Source organism: Schistocerca nitens, chromosome 5 (assembly GCF_023898315.1).
Source record: "Schistocerca nitens isolate TAMUIC-IGC-003100 chromosome 5, iqSchNite1.1, whole genome shotgun sequence".
Classification (NCBI taxonomy): domain Eukaryota; kingdom Metazoa; phylum Arthropoda; class Insecta; order Orthoptera; family Acrididae; genus Schistocerca; species Schistocerca nitens.
In genome coordinates, this window is record NC_064618.1 from 552,812,072 (window position 1) to 552,833,051 (window position 20,980).

The following is a 20,980-nucleotide window of genomic DNA, read 5'->3' on the forward strand; positions in this document are numbered from 1 at the left end:
ATGGGTAGATCACATAACTAATGAGGAGGTATTGAATAGGATTGGGGAGAAGAGAAGTTTGAGGCACAACTTGACCAGAAGAAGGGATCGGTTGGTAGGACATGTTCTGAGGCATCAAGGGATCACCAATTTAGTGTTGGAGGGCAGCGTAGAGGGTAAAAATCGTAGAGGGAGACCAAGAGATAAATACACTAAACAAATTCAGAAGGACGTAGGTTGCAGTAGGTACTGGAAGATGAAGAAGCTTGCACAGGTAGAGTAGCATGGAGAGCTGCATCAAACCAGTCTCAGGACTGAAGACCACAACAACAACAACAACATGTGAGGGCACATCCAGAATCACTACCCACACTAAATACACTCTCATCTGAGAAGAGCACATGACCCTCCTCTCCATTGGTCCAATTTTGCCAATGAGTGGGTGTCAAAAGAACATGAAATAGCCAAAGAGACCACCTGTGTGCAGGCCTGTGTCACTGTTTAGTGTAATATTGTGAGCCTTGCAGGCATGTTAAATATGTTCACAATTGTGTCAACTGTTTAACGTAGGGTCCTCTTTGCCTATTGCTCAATGTAGCAGACATCTGCTCCTGTAGTTAGCTGTGGTCAGCCACCTCCTCTGTTTCAGACTGGAGTGCTGCATCATCATACTTCAGTCTGCTTCCAGTACCATCCCCACCTCCTCTGCTTCACACTGGAGTGCTTCATCACCATACTTCACCCTTCTTCCAGTACTGTGACGATTCTTCTCCATGTGAAGTCATCCAAATTTTCCTCTGGGCCATGCTGTTATGAAGAACAGTACCACAGCGCACCTTAACTGATCACTGACTGATAAACACTATCTTTTCCCATTCCTTCAAGTGCCCTGGTTTTCTGGACCAGCCTCATTTGGCGCTATAGTCACGCTGACCTTACGCCATGTGGCATTTAGCTTCATGTGCACGACTGGGAGGCATCTGCCAACATGCTTCCACACTTTTATTCATTTCCACCAAGTTGTTAATATGTAGCGTTACTTTATCTATCTTGTCCAAGTCTGGCAAAGCCATATATATATATATATATATATATATATATATATATACAAATGAAACTTTTCAAGAAGAAACATATAATTTCTGGAATGGAACTACAGTAAGTATAATGATTTTTAATAATATTTTATTCTGAACTGTTTTCAAATTATTTGAGTGTGTGGAAAGTCTTTCTGTTCAGCCATTTTAGTGTTCTACTTTTGAAGATCTTCAGTGGGACATGAGTTTTCTGTGAAATTTACGACCTAAATAGCTTTGTACTTACATATTTATAAGCATATCTTTAATGCTTTAATGCTGATGTACAGAGTGACTTAGGTTATACCACTTATTGTTTTCTTCTGTGTGGAAAAGGTAACTGTTTATAAAGAGAGATGGGACTCACAAGATATTTTACTTTGAGAAACTGCAGACATGTGTCTTATGGGCCTCTTCTGTTAGGCAAAACTATCTCTTTCCCCTGAAGAAACATGTGCTGAATATCATTCATTCATTCATTCCCTCGATCAGGCCCAGTGAACCACCACAGTTAGAGCTCTCCATCTGTCTCTGTCTTCTGCTATCTGTCTCCAGTTTTCCGTGACTCTCAGCTGCTACAAGTCTTCTCTCACTCCATCGATCCACCTCTTTCTAGGTCTTCCCACTGGTCTGCTGCCATTGCAGTTTTGTGCCACCTTGTTGCCTCCATTCTACTTGTCTAGCCCATTGCAGTCTTTTGCTTCTCAGCACTCCCGAGATGTTAGGCTCCTTGTATAGCTCTTCTAATTCTGTGTTATGGCGTCTTCTCCATTCTCCAGTAGCCTCATCTCGGACTGGTCCAGATATTTTCCTGAGGACCTTCCTTTCAAATGTAAGCAGTCGGTTAAGGTCTTGTTTTCGAGTGCTCCAGCTTTGAGAACCATGAAGTACTACTGGTATTGTTAATGTCTTAGACAACCATAGCTTCAGTTGTTGACAGACACTTCTAGATTTTAATATAGGGTCTAGAGAGTGATAGCATCTGTTTCCCACCTGCAGATGCGCTTTTATCTCTGCTTTAGTTGATGTTACTTCTGTGAAAATTGATCCAAAATATTTGAACTCTTTCATGTGTTTATGTCTGGTGTGGTTCACATTTAAATCTTGAGAGTTTTGGATCTTTCTTCCTATGGTCATATACTCTGTCTTTTGAGAGCTAATTAGTAGACCAATATTAGCTGCCAATAACTCGAAGGTCGGGATACTTCTTTTCAGATCTTCTTGTGTGCTGAAAATGGTGAATGAATAATGGTTCAAACAGCGCCCCCCCCCCTCCTGAATGGGTCATTACCTGCTATACAGGTGTTAATGATTCATCTTGGGCATGTTGCAACCTCAAGCCGCTGCCTCACAAAAGTCTACCTGTTGATGTCTATAGGTCAATTCGCCCTGGGCATCAATGGAACTGAAGGCAACATCACCATCAAATGGAGATGTGTTCACAGTGCAAGGAACATCAAGACAATGTGACTTCATTTATCCCAGTAATAAGGGATAAAACAGAGGTTATGAGACACCGTTATTGGAATGTAGTACGAAAAGTACGGAATTAACAAAGATAGAGTTTATTACTAGGCCTACTCAAAGCAAATTTATGTCCGATGTTCTAGAGAGAGGTTGTTTGTTAAATTTCCCATATTCAGCAGAGAAGTGAAAGAATAGAAAAAGTGATTTCAAAACATCAACATCTATTTGGTCGAGAGAATATTTGCATTTTAAGACATTAATCATTGTGGTTTGTTCTCTTTCTAAGTATCAAATAGTGTCAAAACCAACCGTACTTTTCATCTTCGATAGCTCTTTTTTTTCACTGTTCAAAAAGGATTTTCATTTAAACATGTTCCATTAATTTACGTCCTCATTTGTGCACACACACCACTGTTGTAGAAGAATACTCATTAGAAAAAATCCAAGTCCTCAGGATACCTTTTGCAACGTGTCATGGAGACAAATAGAACAGTAAAATACATATTTAAATAACGCAAAAGAACAAAATTCACTACTATAACATGAAAGAGTACAGCAAGAATACGTCAGATGTTAGTAACTGAAGCCTGTCTCCCCCCCCCCCCCCCAACCAACGTCATAGTCAAAACTCTATTCCCAAAAATCGTTGATGTTCCCATCCTGTTCCATTGCGATTTGTTGACCATTTGTGCCAATTGAAATTCAATGAGTATTATTTTGACGTTTCGGTCACCAACGTCTAGTTGGAATAGACCAATGTGACAGTACATTTGGCAGTAACTAATCGAACAGTTCCATGACAAAAAATCTTTTATGTGCAACCTTATCACAATTCCAAGCATAACAGACGTAAAAATATCTAAGCAAAAGTAGTTAAAGAAATCTTTTATCCTCAAGTTCAGTCTTCTTGTGTTATTAAGCTCACTTCACAATTGACATGAACGGAATGCCAAAACATTCCAAAATGCATTCCACATAGCAGCGTTCACGTAAGGAATAGGATGTCAACATCGAGGTTTCTCTGGGAGAAAGTAGATATTGGTGGCTTTGTCTGCTAATATTGGAAATTAAGTGCACATAGTGCTGGCCACATCTAATAAAGTACTTTGTTTCTGTTACTGACAGTTTGGGATTATCAGGTTTAGTAACCAGTGCAATGGAATATCTGAAACCAGGCCTACATATAACATTGGTGAAATGGAAATGACACTCACTTCTCCCAAACAGGTAGCATCCATCATAAAAACATTAAAATCAAAGTATTCCAGTGGTTATGGTAAATATCAATGAAATTAATCAAAGAGTATTCATATGAATAGAGTTCCATCTTAAGTCATTTGTGTAGCCAATGTCTTATGAGCAGAATATTTCCAGACTGGCTAAAATATGATGAAGTTACGCCACTTTACAAGAAGGGGATAAAGAAATACCATCAAATCATCGACCGATATTACTTTTGTCAGCTACTTTAAAATATTTGAAATGTTGAGTTCAAGTTTCTTCTTAGGTATCTAACTGCAAATAATATATTGTTGAAGTCACAGTTTGGCTTCCTTAACGGTTTCGATATGGAGAAGGCTGTTTACACATACAGTGATAACGCACTTAATTCATTAGATAACAAATTAGAGGGGACTGGCATTTTCTGTGAGTTGTCAAAGGCCTTTAACTGTGTGACTCACAGCATTCTCTTAAGTAAATCAGAATGTTATGGTGTCACAGGCAGTGCTGCAAAATGTTTCGAGTCTTACATAACTGACAGATAACTAACAGGAACAAAGGGTGTCATTGTGCAGTACCTCTGGAGTAAGCAATCAGTCTTCACCTGATTGGGAATTAATTACATATGATGTTCCTAAAGAGTCCATCTTGGGTCTACTGCTTTTTTTGTGTATGTTAACAACCTCTCATCTATTACTTTGCCAGATGCTAAGTTTGCTTTGTTTGCAGATGATATAAACATTGCAGTTAATAGCAATCCAAATACAGATTTGGAAGTGGCTGCTAATCAAATTTTCACTGGCATTAATAAATAGTTTAAAAATAATTCACTGAAATTAAACTTTGAAAAGACCCACTATATGCAGTGCAGAACCTGTAAAAGATTTCCTTCCAGCATAAGTACAAAATATGAAGACATGCAGACAGAAGCAGTGGACAGTGTTAAATTTCTGGGATTACAACTCAACAGTAAACTCAGTTAGGAATGGCATAACACGAACTGCTGAAGCAGCTAAATAGGTCTGTATTTGCAATGAGAATGATGCCAGATCTAGGAGATATAAATAACAATAAACTTGCAAACTTCGCTTACTTTCATTCTATTATGTCATATGGGATCATATTCTGGGGTAACTCATCAAACCAAGAAAAAAGTTTTAGAGTGCAAAAGCATAGAGTGCCTAAGACTCATTTGTGGCGTAAATTTAAGAACATCATGTAGAAACCAGTTCAAGGAATTGGGTATTCTAGCCACTGCTTCTCAGTATATTTATTCCTTAATGAAATTTGTTGCAAATAATATGTCTCTAATTCCAACCAATAGCTCAGTACAAAGTATCACTATTAGGAATAATCTACATAAAGACCTAAGATCTTACCTTGGTCCAAAAAGGGGTCCAATATTCAGCAACACACATCTTCAGTAAACTACCAGCAACCATTAAAAACCTGGTTTCAGATAAAGTACAGTTTAAACAGAGTTTGGAAGACTTTTCAGTAGACAACTTCTTCTACTGTGGATGAATGTCTTAACAGGGCCTGTTAGATCAGCTTAAGTAAAAATGTCTGTTAGATTTTGGCAGTACTTGGCCACAACAGTCAAGATTATGTATTTTGTGTGTGATAAATTTATGAAAAACGTGTAACTATCATTTATCTGACAGCGTATTAATCCTGTAACTATCAGCAGTTCTAGTTTACTGTGACATATTCACATATCTTCACAATCTGCTGATAAATGATCAGGGAAGTCGGCATTGTATTAAGATATTCTATGTTTTTAAGTTATACTTCCTGAGATTTTCCACATGCATGAGAATCATCTCATTTTTTAGTTTATGCAACGAAAACTGAACCTAGTCTAACCTATACTCGCGTCACTTATTCATGTTGTGGCAGTAGATTACGTAGCTTCATTTCTTCTTTATCTTCATTTTATTGTTTTCTTTGTTTTTGTAATATGATGCAAATATTTTTAAGAATTAAGAATCGAAAATTAAGAATTCGTCATTCATCATTTTATAATGAAACAGGCTTCTTCATTGTTGTATAATACAGGATGTAGTAATACTTATGGGTTTATAGTGATACAAAATAACTTCAATTAACTGTAGTCCACATATTAATCATTATAATAATAAAATAAGCTACAGGTAAATTTCTAAGAGCTAGTATCCATAAGTTATACTATAGTGTAGTATGGTACAAACACTTTGCAATAATACTTGGACAGAGTATGTAGGACATGATTATACAAAATATGCAAGCCTAATTATACAAAGCATAAACACACCATATAATGATGGAGGAGATTAGTGTTTAATGTCTCATCAATAAAAAGGTCATTAGAGATGGAGTACAAGCTCAGATCAGAGAAGGATTCGGAAGAAAATCATCCACGCCCTTTCGAAGGAACCATCCCATATTTTGCCCATAGCGATTTAGGGAAATCATGGAAAACCTAAATCAGGATGTCTGAATATGGGTTTGAACCATCATCTTCACAAATGCGAGTTCAGTGTGCTAACCACTGTGCCACCTGACTCAGTGGACATAATGACACGGTAGATCATGGGAAAAATTGTTTAATACTAATATCCTCTTCAAGCATCTCAAATAATGTTTAATATAGTAAAATGGGTGACCTGATAACCAGATGTACCACACGATTGTAAAAAAAATTTAGGTCCATAGACCGAACAGATAGGTACTTTCTTGAAAATTCTGAGTGAGTTCAATTTGTGAGAATTTCCTGTACCTGTTAACCTGTACCTTTGTATATCTAAATTAGCCTTAGCTCTGGTGCTGTGTTCATCAGTTTCTCCCATACAGCAAATCCTGAAATATTATATCCAACTTAGAGAAAAAAACATATATAAGTATAAATTTATAATCTTGTGTATTCTGAGCCTGGAAAAAAGAGGACTACAGTGCTCCATATGTCCTGTTTTACACATTATACATTGGACTTTTATTGTCTTTTTAAAATATTCTTAATATAATGGGATTGTCCCCATACAATCAGACTATACAACATACGTGACTGGAATAGTCGAAAATATGTTATCCTAATGTTATCCACATCTACGTCTATGTGATCCAAGCTCAATAAATGCTTAGCTTCGAAATAAGGTATGACACTCAAGACATTTTTTCCCATATGTGATTCATATGGTGCTCCCAATGGAGTTTGGAGTCAATGTAAATACTTTAAAGTCTTACTGGTTTATTTTCTATTTCATTAGACATTCTGTGATTACTTGACTATTTTTTCCATGAGCATTCTTCTAGAGACCTGAAAGCAAAAAAATTATTTATATTTTCAATACTTGGGCAAAGGAAAAGCCTATACTGTGTATAAATAAGAACGTAAATAGCGAGAAAACAGATCTATTGAAGCAGAAAATACAGATGTTTTTATGTTATTTAGTACTTTAAAAGAAAAAGCTATTAAATGCTCTATATTTTGGCTTATATATATATTATCTGATGTGTCTGTACGCCATGGTATATCTCCTCTATCAAAAACAGCACGATGTTTTTAAATGTTTGGACAATACTTTCCTGTCGTTTCACTTCTCAGCACTTTGTAATATAAACTTCTCTTGTGTAATAGTGGAAAAGAATGAAAAAAGTTATTTAAATTTATGGCTCATCTTGATTAAAAGAAAGGATTGGTTATTGGGTGATAGAACACATCCTGAGCCATCAACCAATCGTCACTTTGGTAATGTAGGGAGAGTGGACTAAAAATTAAAGAGGGAGGCAAAAGCTTGACTACAGTAAGCAGGTTAAAACGGATGCACGTTGTAGTCATACTCCACCCCCTTGGCCTATGATGCGGAACTTCTATGATTGCAGAATCTTGTGTTGGTGGCAGTCAGCGATCTCTATAGTATGACAGCTGTTGATGGCAGAGTGGAGGCAAAGATGCAAACTTGTTTTCATATATATGATCTTTGGCACCACGGTGTTTGTAATTTGCATGGAGGTAGGAGTTTATGTGTGGGTTGTATGTGTTGTGTACTGTAGAGACACTCAGTTGTTTTGAAAAATACAGTGAAGTTGTTTTTCGAGATATGTTCTTGTAGCATATTTTAGCCTTACCTGTTTTGTATGTGCTGTAATCCAACAGTAGTTGTGTTTGTGAACATAACCTGTAGGCTTCATTTCCGTCACTTGTGACCATTTCATTTAATCTTTGCCTTGTAAACAGGTATTAAGTTTTCAGTACCACACAAATATTATTATTTTAGTAATTGCGCCTAGTAATGTACACACTGTAATCACAAGTCTTCGTAGCGGCGGGTGTGTTGTTCTCACTCACTATGAAAGTGTTATTAGCTAGATGAGCCTTTAGACATTCTGTTCAGAGGTGGAAATATGCTAATGCGCCCATGAAGAAAAGTAAGACGTTTCAGTTTGTTATTGAATTTCACAAAGAATTCCCAGGGTAAGGAGGAAACGAGACGATCTCGCCCATCATTCACGTAAACTGTGTCGGTTTATGCAAACTTGATAACTGCTCAATTCATTTGGCACTAAAACCAGAGTGTTCGTATCAAAGATTATTTTTCGATGAGAATCGTAAGTGAGTGAATACAGTGTGGATTACCCATAATACTTATAGAACATTGTAGAGTGTGGTATGTAATTTGCTTCATTTCTGTGATGAGATATCTAACTTATTACATAAATTATGATTCCAGTTGTGATCGTTGTTGGAGCGCTCTTGTAACAATGACGTCATACTTGTCAAAAAAAGATGTAGAAGAAATGAAACCATATGTAGACAAAGCAGTCCAAAAGTTTTTGGGCTTTAGTGAACCATCAGTAGTGACTGCAGCTCTTAACTGTCTAGCATCTGGATATGACAAGAGAAAAACCTCAAGTAAGTATTAATATTGTATGATCCGTTCTGTACAAAGTCTTTACAATGTTACATATCCTATGATTTATGTAATAAGAGGAAGTTAAGTATCCATGAATGTTGTTTTTTTATATGTATGTTATACTTACAGATAGAAACAAAACATAGTATTAGGAGATTCTGTGCTCAAAAGCCCAAGTAACACATATAAATTATGTAACATAAAGTAGGACCAGAGGTACCATACACACAAACTAAGTTGACACTCTGTGCTGTGTCTGATGGGAGGAACTATAAAGGCATTTCTCATTTACGATCACTCCTATCAGCCACTGCACCAAGTGGCAATTTAGTGTGCATACATAGTACTGTTTTTCACATCAGAAGTTACAGTATAAACAACCATAGGCCCTACACTTCATGACACTGATAATTTTGATGTGGAGTAATTAGTGCCAGAGACATGGATGGGAGCTGTATTATGTATTACTGATTTCTATGATATTCATCCGGCATGAATTGGTTATCGTTTTCCTTTGTATAACTGGGCCAACCTGTGTACTTCTTGATCTGGTGAGATGGGACAGTGGGTGAAATGCTGGAGCCGTTTCAAGTGTGCGACTGCAGTTCTTGACTGAGCTATGATGTTATGATTCAAAGGATGTAACTGACTTGTAATTAAATGTTATCAGTAGTTATCTTAGTGGAAATAGGGAAGCATCCGATTCCACCCATCTGCTTTGACCCATGACGTCACAAATATGACGGAAAAGACCATCCACTACGACTCCCATATGACGCCTATGACATCATTATGTAAACATGACAACAAACAGAAATATACATTGTAAAACCAACACACACATCTTCCACAAAAAACCTAATCAAACTAACGCGACAATTGTGGGAAATTGGGAGTTTTTGGGTGGGGACAAACTAAATATAAACACATGCCACTACATCAAATGACAAAACAAGACACCATAACCTTTCCTAAATTCCACTACACACAAAATCCACTGGAATTGATCACTTCCCTTGACCAATGTAGGTCAACAGCAACTACCGATACTACACTATAAATCTCGAAACTTTCACCACCATCACACTTAATGACACCACAAAAAAAAAACTAGAAAATCAAAATTGGAATCGAGCACCTCCCTTGACCTGGTCAGAGACACCGGAAGTTTAGTAAGCCTCATTTCTTCACGACACACTGAACACTTCATGACTTCAGCCAACAGGACGAATAGCTGAAGAAATTTTATTAGAGACAACACACTGTCCCCCATCATCGCTGACAACCAAAAACTGTTGACTTTGTCAGTCATATCCATACCTACCACAGACATAAACAAAACAATTTACCAAAATTCGCACATGATGAACAGAAAAAATACTACAATAACATCAACATAACAAAACCAAAATTATTATCTCACTGAAAAATATTCCGCTGAAAGCACAGTCACTACCGATACCACACACATGCAATGCTACCACACAAGTGAACCCCATACGCCACATAACACGCTACCCATAAACACACCACCAGAGAGAGCCACCGACCGCAACAACACACCACCTGTAAACATGCCAAACAAACAAACTAAACCAAAAACATCACCTAACACACAACACATAAACACACCACCAGAGAGTACCACCAATCACATCAAAACAACACCTACAAACACGCCACTCTCACAAACTAAACTCCGCGCCGTCGTGACGTCACACACCACAACAGCATTACGTCACGGGTCAATGCCAACAGGTGGAATCAGACGCTTTGGTTGACTCATCTTAGTAACTGGCATACAAACTTTTCTGTCTATTCTGAATCTGTCACAGTTTCCGAGGATATGGATAAGCAGGAGTCCAAAACCACATCTTAAAATTACTGTGAGTGAAATGAGCTGCAGTCTCTCTCTCTCTCTCTCTCTCTCTCTCTCTCTCTCTCTCTCTCTCTCTCTCTCTTTTTTCCCCCCGAGAATATCACACAATTTCCTTGGCAGTTTACGAGCTATGTAGATCAATTCTAGTGATTTTTTGCTATTTCGTATTTTTGTCTGCTGCATTTCCGGGATTACTAAAGCGTCCGATTCCACCTGTCTGCTTTTACCCATGACGTCACCAATATGGAGGAAACAACCATTCTCAACATCTCCAGTATGGTGCCTATGATGTCATTGCATAAACACAAAAATAATATAAAAACAACAAACAAATTCCCTCCAAAAATATGATCAAACAAATGGGATCAGTGCAGGAAATTGGGGATTGTTGGTTGTGGGCAAACTAAATATAGACACATAAAGACACAGCATGACCCCAAAACACACAAAATGATGACATAAAAACATCACAAATTTCTCACATTCCGCTACACTCACAATATGCACAGGAATCGGTTACTTCCCTTCACCTATATCGCTCAAAACTGCAATTGTCACTACCACAAAATAAAAACCAACAACACCCAAAAATTATAATCAGACCGCAACTATCAATACCACAAAACCAACAGCAAAAATTGGAGTCTGACACTTCCCTTAAGCTACATAGATCAACAACAGCTCATGATAGCAAAATGCAACTACAAGTAAAAAAATTGGAATTGGATACTTTCCTTAAGTTAAATAAATGAGCCACAACTGACGATACCAAAACATCAATCAATCACCTACACATGCAGTAAATAACACCGAACCAAGAACACATGAAAAACCCCACAAAACATCACAACTCGTGAACAATAGACCCGAAAAAACGACTTCTTACCACGAAAAAATTCCAGTACAACATTCTAGCTCAGCCACCCCAACCGAACACTGCCCCCGCCCACAAACACAAACAAAGAAAACATAACCAAAAAAAGAAAAAACTCCCAACACACTCACAACCTACCCCCTTCACCCTCCCCCCAAAAACAAAACTCCACCAACAGATAAAAGCCAGAAAATGAACGAAACTTAACCACGCACTATAACTCAAAACAACTGCAATGAAACAGATCCTCCGCCACGTACAAAACCCCCCAACTAACCACCCTTGGCCTATGCATTTTACTTAACAGCCCTCAAAAAAATACGAAAACTGCAGTACTCCCGAGGGACGCTCTTCTGCCAGCAGTACTCATGTAAATTAGATTGCAGGCTAGAAGAGCACCTCTTCTCCCTCCCTATGACTGATTTAATGCCCCCCACTACTCCCCAGTTTCGTAATCCTAGAACTCTAAACTATAATTGACAACTAAATGATCATAACCCCCTCTTCCCCAACACCCTATAAGACGAAAAAGCATCTGAAACTACTGTACTCCCCTCCTCTATATACTCTTCAATTAACCCCATCATTTCCCTCTTCGTACGCCTCTCTAAAACCCTGAAAATACAATCTGCATTCCAACACCACCCCACCCCCCCCCCGAAATAATGGCCCCCCACACCCATAAACCAACGGGAGACTTACCCCTCCCATATTTTCTCTTCGAAAACTGCGACTCATCTATCTCAACCACCACACCCGGCCCACCCAACTTAACCTTACACTTAACATATTCTGAACAAACTTCCCTACAAAAAGAAAGCCAATCTAAAACTGTCCTCTCACTTACACCAGTCTCATGTGCACAAAAACTGATGGTGGATCTCTAACAAAATTAATCTCTCTCATGGCCAACCTAGACTTCTCGAACCAGGTACCACGTCTTAAGGCGCACCAAAGGTTATCCCTTCGGCACCGCCACGTGTAACAGTCCCTGGTCCGAGATGCTGAAACTCTGGCCAACCGCATATTCTCTTTACAGACATTGCACTATTTCGGCCATCAGTCCAAACATTTGCGAAAGTGTTATGAGGGGCGTCATGTCATCCCCCATCTCAGCACGTAACTATGAACTGTTAAATGTCACTGTCATATCAATGCCTAACAAAAGAAGCCACAAAATAAATTAAATGCCTTAACGCATGGCAAACAGCAAACTAATACACCAATTGACACAGCAATCACATAAAAAAAAAAAGAATCAATTGCTAACTCACTGAAACCAATTTCCGTTCTTCAGCCACAGTCAATACACATTAATTCACCCTGCGACCAACGACACTCAAATGAACCTAATACACCACATAACACATGGACCATACACACACCACCAGACGGCACTACCAACTGCAAGAAGGCGACCTCTACAAACACAACAGACTCAAACTAAACTCCGTGCTGTAACACAACAAGACGACATGTACAAACACAACCAACTCATAAACTAAACTCAGCACCGTCGTGACGTCACCCACCAAAAGACCCTTACGTTTTGGGTCGAAGCCGACGGATGGGATTGGACGCCTCCGTTGACTCGCATTTCCTACGATATACTACTGTATTGCTGTGATTCACAGGTACTTACAGTACATATTAATTTCTCCCCACTGAAAACCCCATTTTCTTGTGGGTTTGTTGTTAGTTTATATATTTACTAGCTGACAAACCTGGCATTGCCTGGACATTCATTTTGCCAGTTTTCAAGTAGAAATGAAAACAAAATAAAAACTGTGTTTGTTGTCAAGTATTGAAAAAATTTCATGTCCCTGTAGTCATCTGAAAACCTTTGAATATAAGACAGTCATACAAAGAAATACATGCATGATGCATAAGTACAGTAGTCAGATAAAAAACATGATGCCAGGAAGTTTTTGTACACTGGGTGCAGCTGCTTGGCTTGTGTCCAGCAGGATTTTCTAAATGTCTCTATGGCAACACCTCTTCGTAGCTCTATAGACAGCTTTCACCATCAGCCTTTTGAGAGCTGTCAAAAGTGCGGCCAGGTGCCAGGCATTTCCTTTAGTTGGCTGAACTTAGTAGCATCTTGCTAGTAAAGAATAAATGTAGTACAACTTCATGCATAATGCAGCAATTCGTCACACACTTCAGTGTTTATGACATCGTGTCTCCTGAACTATGAGAGGTAGGTGGTTTTTACTTCCACATTTATTGTTGCACAACTGCAAGGGATATGTGTACCAATTTTGGTTGAAATTGGTCCAGTGGTTCAAGAGGTACGCGAAAAACATATGTGTACGCGCATCACACACATAGTTGTGTAATCCCCACTGTGCTTTTGACTTTATATGCAGTTTATGTGGCAGATAAAATGTGATTATCACTATTAGTTTCTGCAGTTGAAAATATTTTAACTTTGTGCACCTTGATCTGTTGTATGGGGATTTGCACAATACTAAAAGATTTCCTGCTGTGCACGTATGATTTTTAATTTGCAAACTATTTTTATGTAACCCTGATCTGGCTTGTTAGAAATGGAACATGATATCATTACTGTAACTAATTATGAAATTAAACATGTCCTTCGCTACTTTCATCTCTGAAATGCGCTATAATTTACTCTTATTATACATACCGAAGTTACAGTATGCTATGTTCGCTAAATGTAAAAGCTGCAGTAGCTTTTTTTAATATATGAAGACTATCGGTTGCCACGACTAACACGAGAGCATGAGACTAAAAATGAGATTTGGTTTTTGTATTATTTGCCAGAAGAGGTTTCATCACAGCAGTCTTTGATATCGCACAAGTAAAATTTTATTGCACTGATTTACTTAAATTATTTATGTCACTAATATTGTAATAGCAGTTGCCCATGTCCACCTGAAAATGACATAATAAAATCCTCCATTCACCTCTGAGGTCCCCGGGAAGCTGAAAGAAATAATTTTAATGTACCATTTCCTGCCCATTTAATTGCGGGAAAACAGCTTTCATTCAATTTAATTTGAATCTGCTGCGGCAGTGGCTCCCGCGATTGTTGCACAGCTCTGCGTCATGAAAAATTCTAAATATTCTGAAAACGGCTAAAAATGTGGAATGAAATACTGGGAAAGCTAGCAATGCATCATTACAAGTATTTTGAACAATTTCTATATTCAAAAATCAACATAAATTTAAAGTACACACCTTTTTCATTCATCAGCCTCCTATGGCGTCTTTCTCGAACAAGGAACAAAATAAAGCTAACCGAGCATTCAATTGAGCATTACAGGCTCGTACAACTTTAACGCCTACAAGAAGATAGAGAGAGTAATGTTTTCACCTCCACTATTTATAGGCAATGTTTGCTTTGATTTCTACACTCGCCAACCATAGACGTTATTTGCAAAATATAGATAGGCCTACATAATTATTGCAGAAACATAAAAATGAAAAAAGATTTTTTTTCAGAAATGAAATAATAATAATACAGATAAATGTTTCTTTTTTTTCACATATATTACAATGATTTTGTGAATGTCTTGCCAGGAGACGTCACAAAACAAACACACACACACACACACAACAGACATTTTTATAATATGTGTATCTTATTAAGAATTAAGTCCCGTGGAAACGTTTACAAATATTGGTCGCTATTTTCAAATCTTGTGCATTTTGCTTCTTCACGTCCGATACGACATTTTTCATCAAAGCTGATTTTTTTTTTTACAAATATTGGTCGCTATTTTCAAATCTTGTGCGTTTTGCTTCTTCAGGTCCGATACGACGTTTTTCATCAAAGCTGATTTTGTCGGCTCAATTGAGCAGAAAAAAGCAGAGGTTCTGTTTGCAGGATATATATGTAAACACTTTTTCTATTGTGATTGTTCAGATTTTGAAGCTTGAAATTAAGCTGATATTGTCATTTTATGTGATAATTTCAGAGCCTTTCTAATGGTCTTCCAAATCTCAGATGCTCGCAGAACGGGCTCTAGCAAAATGAATTGGGCAAGCTGTGTATTTAACACAGATTGTTTCTGGGTGGTGGCAGTAAGGTTCATTAATAAGTTCCAGATGAATCAAGTGCCACATCTGCTGTGTTACTTAAGTAAAAAGTTTCATTCGTTGCTCATTAACTTGTGCAGTTGTATAATTGTCATCATCATCTCCTTTATTATACGTCCCCCAGGAGTTTGGCGCCTGCACATACTTCAGTTGTTGCCCACAAGTCAGTGATCGACAATAGCTGAGTAATTTGTTTTCTTAAGGTTGTTGTGATTTTGGTGTTGTTTATACCTTTTAAATTACAATTTTTGCAGTGTCTACATCTGACAGTGCCATTATCACAATATCTGGCTTACATCAGGTTTTGGGGGACCATCTTCGTCTTAAATGCAGCGCAACAGACAATTCAGCCTTGTTTTAGGACTCAGTGTATTATAAGTCACATTTTTCAAGTATTCTACCAACCTATTTGGTGGTTGTGTGTGAGAGGTATGCTAGCTCAGCAGCCCACTTTTAGGTTTATGAACCTCTTTTAAACACTCCACCAAAGGCCTTAGAACTTTGAAAAGTGCTCCACCCGTGGGTTTGACTTTTCCGTCCATCACTTGTAAACCCTTATCAGTTCTGATACCATTTCTATCATTGTGTTAATACTAAAAATTAGTATGGACTGATGCAAGTTAATTCTCAAAGGGAGTTCCAGCTTCAGCAAAAATCCCATGCTTGCAGTGGACTTGGTTGACTTGACATGTTGACACAAAATAAACTGATAGAGTTTTTAGATAAGCTGTATAAAAATGTACATTCCCATCATGTTTGAAATTTGTAACTTTTGATCAACATGGTGTAATACAATTTCTCTTGCCATCAAAATACATTTTGGAGTTATGAAATAGCAATATGCTGTAAACTGAACAGAAATTCATTTTGTGTATGAAATTTTGTATGAACCTATCTTGCATAATGTTGCCCATAGCTCAAAACAGAGAAAAGTAAAATTGAGGCTGCTTCTAGAGAAACACAGCTATTTCTAAATAGTGTTAAATGTGGAATGGATTTTTATTTGCAAAAAAATTTTGAAATATTTTTATGTGGGAAAAATATGCTTAAAAATGCACAGTGGTGGGTGGAAACAGTCACTGTTACAGTGAACTACGAAAACTTCCTCCAAGATTTCCATCATAAACCGATATTGATTGTCTCGAAAAAACACATAATGCTGAGAGAAGGACCTTCCAACATCATATGATAACAGTCTTGCATATTTCATCAAAAGGATGTCACTGGCACACACATTTTCAATTTCACTGCCATCTACTTCCCCTTAGAAAGTCTTGCACAATTTGACACATAGTGTGAAATCCATTTTTCCTCTTTTTTAATGCACTTTTAAGTTTCATTTGATAGCTTCCACTTTTGGACCTTTGAGTGAATTAATTTTTTTCTCAATGTCCTGTACTTCATTAAATCCCTGAAATTAAAAAGTCGGTTGATGTTTCTAATTTATTGGTAGAGAGAAACAAACAAAAATCAAATTAGCAGGTATGTAAGACAATTCATTTTTTAGCCTTCTGTTGTTAATTTCTGAAGAATTGCAACTGAAGGAGCATCATCCTTATTTAATTCATCAATCACTGATTTAAAATTTTCAAAATTGTTTGCTTCATACACTGCTGCTTTCAACCAAGCCCCCCAACTGGTAACTATGGTTGTAGGTGGAAGTGCAAGATCTGGACTTTTGGTTCTGAACAAATCAATTCTTGTTGGCATTTTCATTAACACCATCTTGCCATTTAAGATAAATTTGTCCACTTTAGGAAATAATGTTCCTATCTGCTCACATACTCTATGTGAACCAGGACATGTACAAGTCATATCGTGTGGAAAGCTTACAGACAGGACTTTGGTTACCTTCTTCATGTGCAGAGCAGCATTTGTATGTAAGGGCAAAACACTATCAAACTTAACCCCATTTGGCCACAACAACTGCAGAGATTCATTAAATAAGCAAGCCATTGTGACATGATTCAGTGCCAGTATTTTTTTACATGCTAAAAGAAAACACTGCTGAAAACTATTTTGTCGTTTCCAGGCGTGCCTACCACAACATTTCCCACTTTCCTACTTTGAGTCTGATGATTCATCACTGCTTACCCAAATTATTTTCACATTGTGCACGGATGTTTCATGGAATTTCTTCATAGCATGTAGTCATATACAATTTTCATAATGTTGATTCTTCCGGTGTTTCGAAAATTTTGTAATTATTAAGAAAATTTCTGAATGCTAGACTTGTAAATTTATATAAAAGAGTATCACATGTAAGGAAAGTGTTGCATAAATCTGCATAATGTTTGGAACTAGGGGATATGTGGAAAGGAAGCTGCTTCACCTAAAACGACGTCCCTAGAAGATATATGTGAAGTGGTCATTCTGTTTTAACTATGACCGAGCAAGGTGGCGCTGTGCTTAGCACACTGAACTCACATTCGGGAGGATGGTGGTTCAAACCTGTGTGCAGCCATCCTGATTTAGGTTTTCTGTGATTTCCCTAAATCGCTTCAGGCAAATGCCAGGATGGTTCCTTTGAAAGGGCACAGTCGACTTCCTTCCCCATGCTTCCCTAATCCGATGGGACCGCTGACCTCACTGTTTGGTCCCCTTCCCCAAATTAACCAGCTAACCTATCCTAACTACTTGCTAAATGCTGAAAGACTTGAGATCATTTGGCTGCATTTACTGATTTCTCACATTTTTGGCAGAATAGAATTCTTCCATCAGTTGCAAAGATGCCATTAGATTCAGCAACCTATTGATGTATAAGGGTGTGAATACTTGACTTTACTTTTGTATTGTATCACCAATCATTTCATTTAACATACCGTGCTATAATAATTGCTCTGTTTTGAACAAGATAAGGACAGTGACTGAAGAATTGTGCACATTGTCTCAGTCATCCACGTTGTAAATAAGGGATTCCCCCAGTTAGCTAGGAACCACGTGTAGTGGAGGTCACTCACTACACAATACATTTATAAATGAAGTTCATTCAAAATATGTTCTCATAATATGACAGTGCACAAATTTTTGTTAAAGTTCAAAATTATAACAAATAAAAACGATAATTTGTTTCCAGAAAAATTATTTAAAATATTTATTTACATAAAATATTACAAAAATATGTATTTTATGTGAAATAGAATTTAGTATACAACTGAAGTGTGTTGTGTCGGGAATTTCTGTCTTAGTTACAGTTTTTGATCTAAAGAAAAAATATTTATTTACATAAAAATCCATTCCCTATTTTGCATGAGTTGCTTTAATTTCAGCCTTTCTGGGGTGCGATGTCAAAATGGCCTAAATATCAGGGAAATATTTCCTGGAGCAGATTTTGCTTCCAGTTATCTTGAGAATTGTCCACTCCCGAAAGCTAAATCGTGAAAATCCCATGAAGAAACTTAACAGAGAATGATCTGCAAAAAGCCGTGCTTTTTGTGACAATTACTTCAGGAAGTAATTTTGTTATTATGAAATGTTTCAATGACTGAGTACCCCCTGTACGATGGGACTGAGTGCCCCCTGTACAATGAATACCATATTCTGTGACAATTACTACAGGAAGTAATTTTGTTATTATGAAATGTTTAAATGACAAAGTGCCCCCAGTACAATGAATGCCATATCAAAAATTGTATATCTTGTACTTTCCAAACTGGTGAACTAGTGTACCAACTCTTAGCTATATTATAATTGGATTGATGAAAGCAGTCTACTCACCTTAAGTGGCACCAGGATAATAAACACATAAAGGTTAAATAAATGTGCAAGCTTTTAGAGCTGGTGGCTCCTTCTGGCAGAAAGGTTGAAGTGGAAGGAAGAGGGATTAAGGAAAAGGACTGCAGAGATGGAGACCTTATAGGTTTCCAGACCTCATCCGATGCAGTCCTCAACAATCAGTCTTTCTTATCATTGTATGTGATAAGTCTCTTCGGACCCGGGGTTGGGTGTGACTTTTTCCAAACTCTCCCCATTTCCTGAACACCCAGTCTGTGCGGCTCCCCCAGTCGGAGGTTCGCGTCCTCCCTCGGGCATGGGTGTGTGTGTTGTTTTTAGCATAAGTTAGTTTAAGTAGTGTGTAAGTCTAGGGACCGATGATGGCGCGCGCACACACACACACACACACACACACACACACACACACACACACACACACACACTTAAATACTGCCAGTCCTTTTGCTTCATCCCTCTTCCTTCCCCATCAATCTTTCTGCCAAAAGGATGAGCCACAGGCCCTGAAAGCTTGCATTTCTTTAACCTTTATATGTAAATTCTGCTGCTGCTCAGTAAGCAGATTTTTTTTATCTATCCAGTTATATTTTCAAAAATTGATTATTTTCATTGACACATCAGCATTGGTATGTAGCTTAAATAGTCAGTGTAAGATGTCACTTGAAAAACAACAAAAACTTCTGCATCCTCATTGTACAATTTTGAAAGTTTTGACTTATGGGGATGCTAAAGGTCAGGCACTGCATTTTGAGAGCTAAGAACTTTTGGAATATCTGCAAAATATACAGGTATTTACAAAATTTGAAGAGAATCTGAGATAGTAAGATGGAGATCACTGGACTATTTGGCATTGATATTTTGATGACTTTTTTATTTTTTTTATTATTAAAAATGCAGATATGTAAGTTTTAATGTCAGAGGTTAAAATGTTTGTGTTGTTGATATTTATTTCATCTGCACTGCAGTAATTATAATTGGTACTTGGTACTGTGTGTGATGCAGTGTAAATAAATTAAAGGTTTCCTTGCAGAGCATGCTGTTTACATATGTGTAGATAATTGCAAACTCTATACTCTTGAAGTGTAACAGAAAGAATCATACAATCATAGAACAACAGAATAACAGCGATGTTAACTACATGTAGAAATGTTAACTTACAAGGAGAAGCCACAACGTTCAGATCATGGATTTACTTCAAACTTTTTAAACTTCTAGTAGTCCATTGTGACAACATAATGTGCAAGTAATAATGCATACTACATAGGCAATTTTGAGAAAATCACAAGAGAAGTTTTATGTGTCAGTGATGTACTGTTGTGTTGTGACTTTGAGCACGAGATGGCGGTGGCCTTGTGGTAAGGATTCAAGCTTCATAATTGGTAGATTGCTGGATCGAGTTCTCTTCATCGGTCCCCCACACAACACTACCGGCATTGTTTCATATGTATTATGTTCGAAAGCTATGTTGTTGTTGTTGTGGTCTTCAGGCCTGAGACTTGTTTGATGCAGCTCTCCATGATACTCTATCCTGTGCAAGCTTCTTCATCTCCCAGTACCTACTGCAACCTACGTCCTTCTGAATCTGTTTTTTGTGTTCATCTCTTGGACTCCCTCTACTATTTTTACCCTCCACATTGCCCTCCAACACTAAATTGGAGATCCCTTGATACCTGAGAACATGTCCTACCAACCGATCCCTTCTTCTAGTCAAGTAGTGCCACAAACTCCTCTTCTCCCCAATTCTATTCAATACCTCCTCATTAGTTATGTGATCTACCCATCTAATCTTCAGCAT

At 37.7% G+C, this 20,980-nt stretch overlaps 1 protein-coding gene across 2 annotated transcripts in view; it reads left to right on the plus strand.

The window, feature by feature from the left end:
* The first annotated feature begins 7,666 nt into the window (after positions 1-7,666).
* LOC126259980 (U4/U6 small nuclear ribonucleoprotein Prp3) overlaps positions 7,667-20,980 on the plus strand; it is a 65,270-nt gene continuing 51,956 nt past the window's right edge. The window contains exons 1-2 of one of the 2 annotated variants that reach the window (XM_049957113.1): positions 7,667-7,734; positions 8,453-8,634. In XM_049957113.1, coding sequence (XP_049813070.1) covers positions 8,484-8,634 — 151 coding nt within the window. In that variant the 5' untranslated portion in view covers positions 7,667-7,734; positions 8,453-8,483. Of the gene's footprint in view, positions 7,735-7,762; positions 7,960-8,452; positions 8,635-20,980 lie in introns of those variants that run through there. The other variant, XM_049957112.1, reaches the window with a different exon arrangement.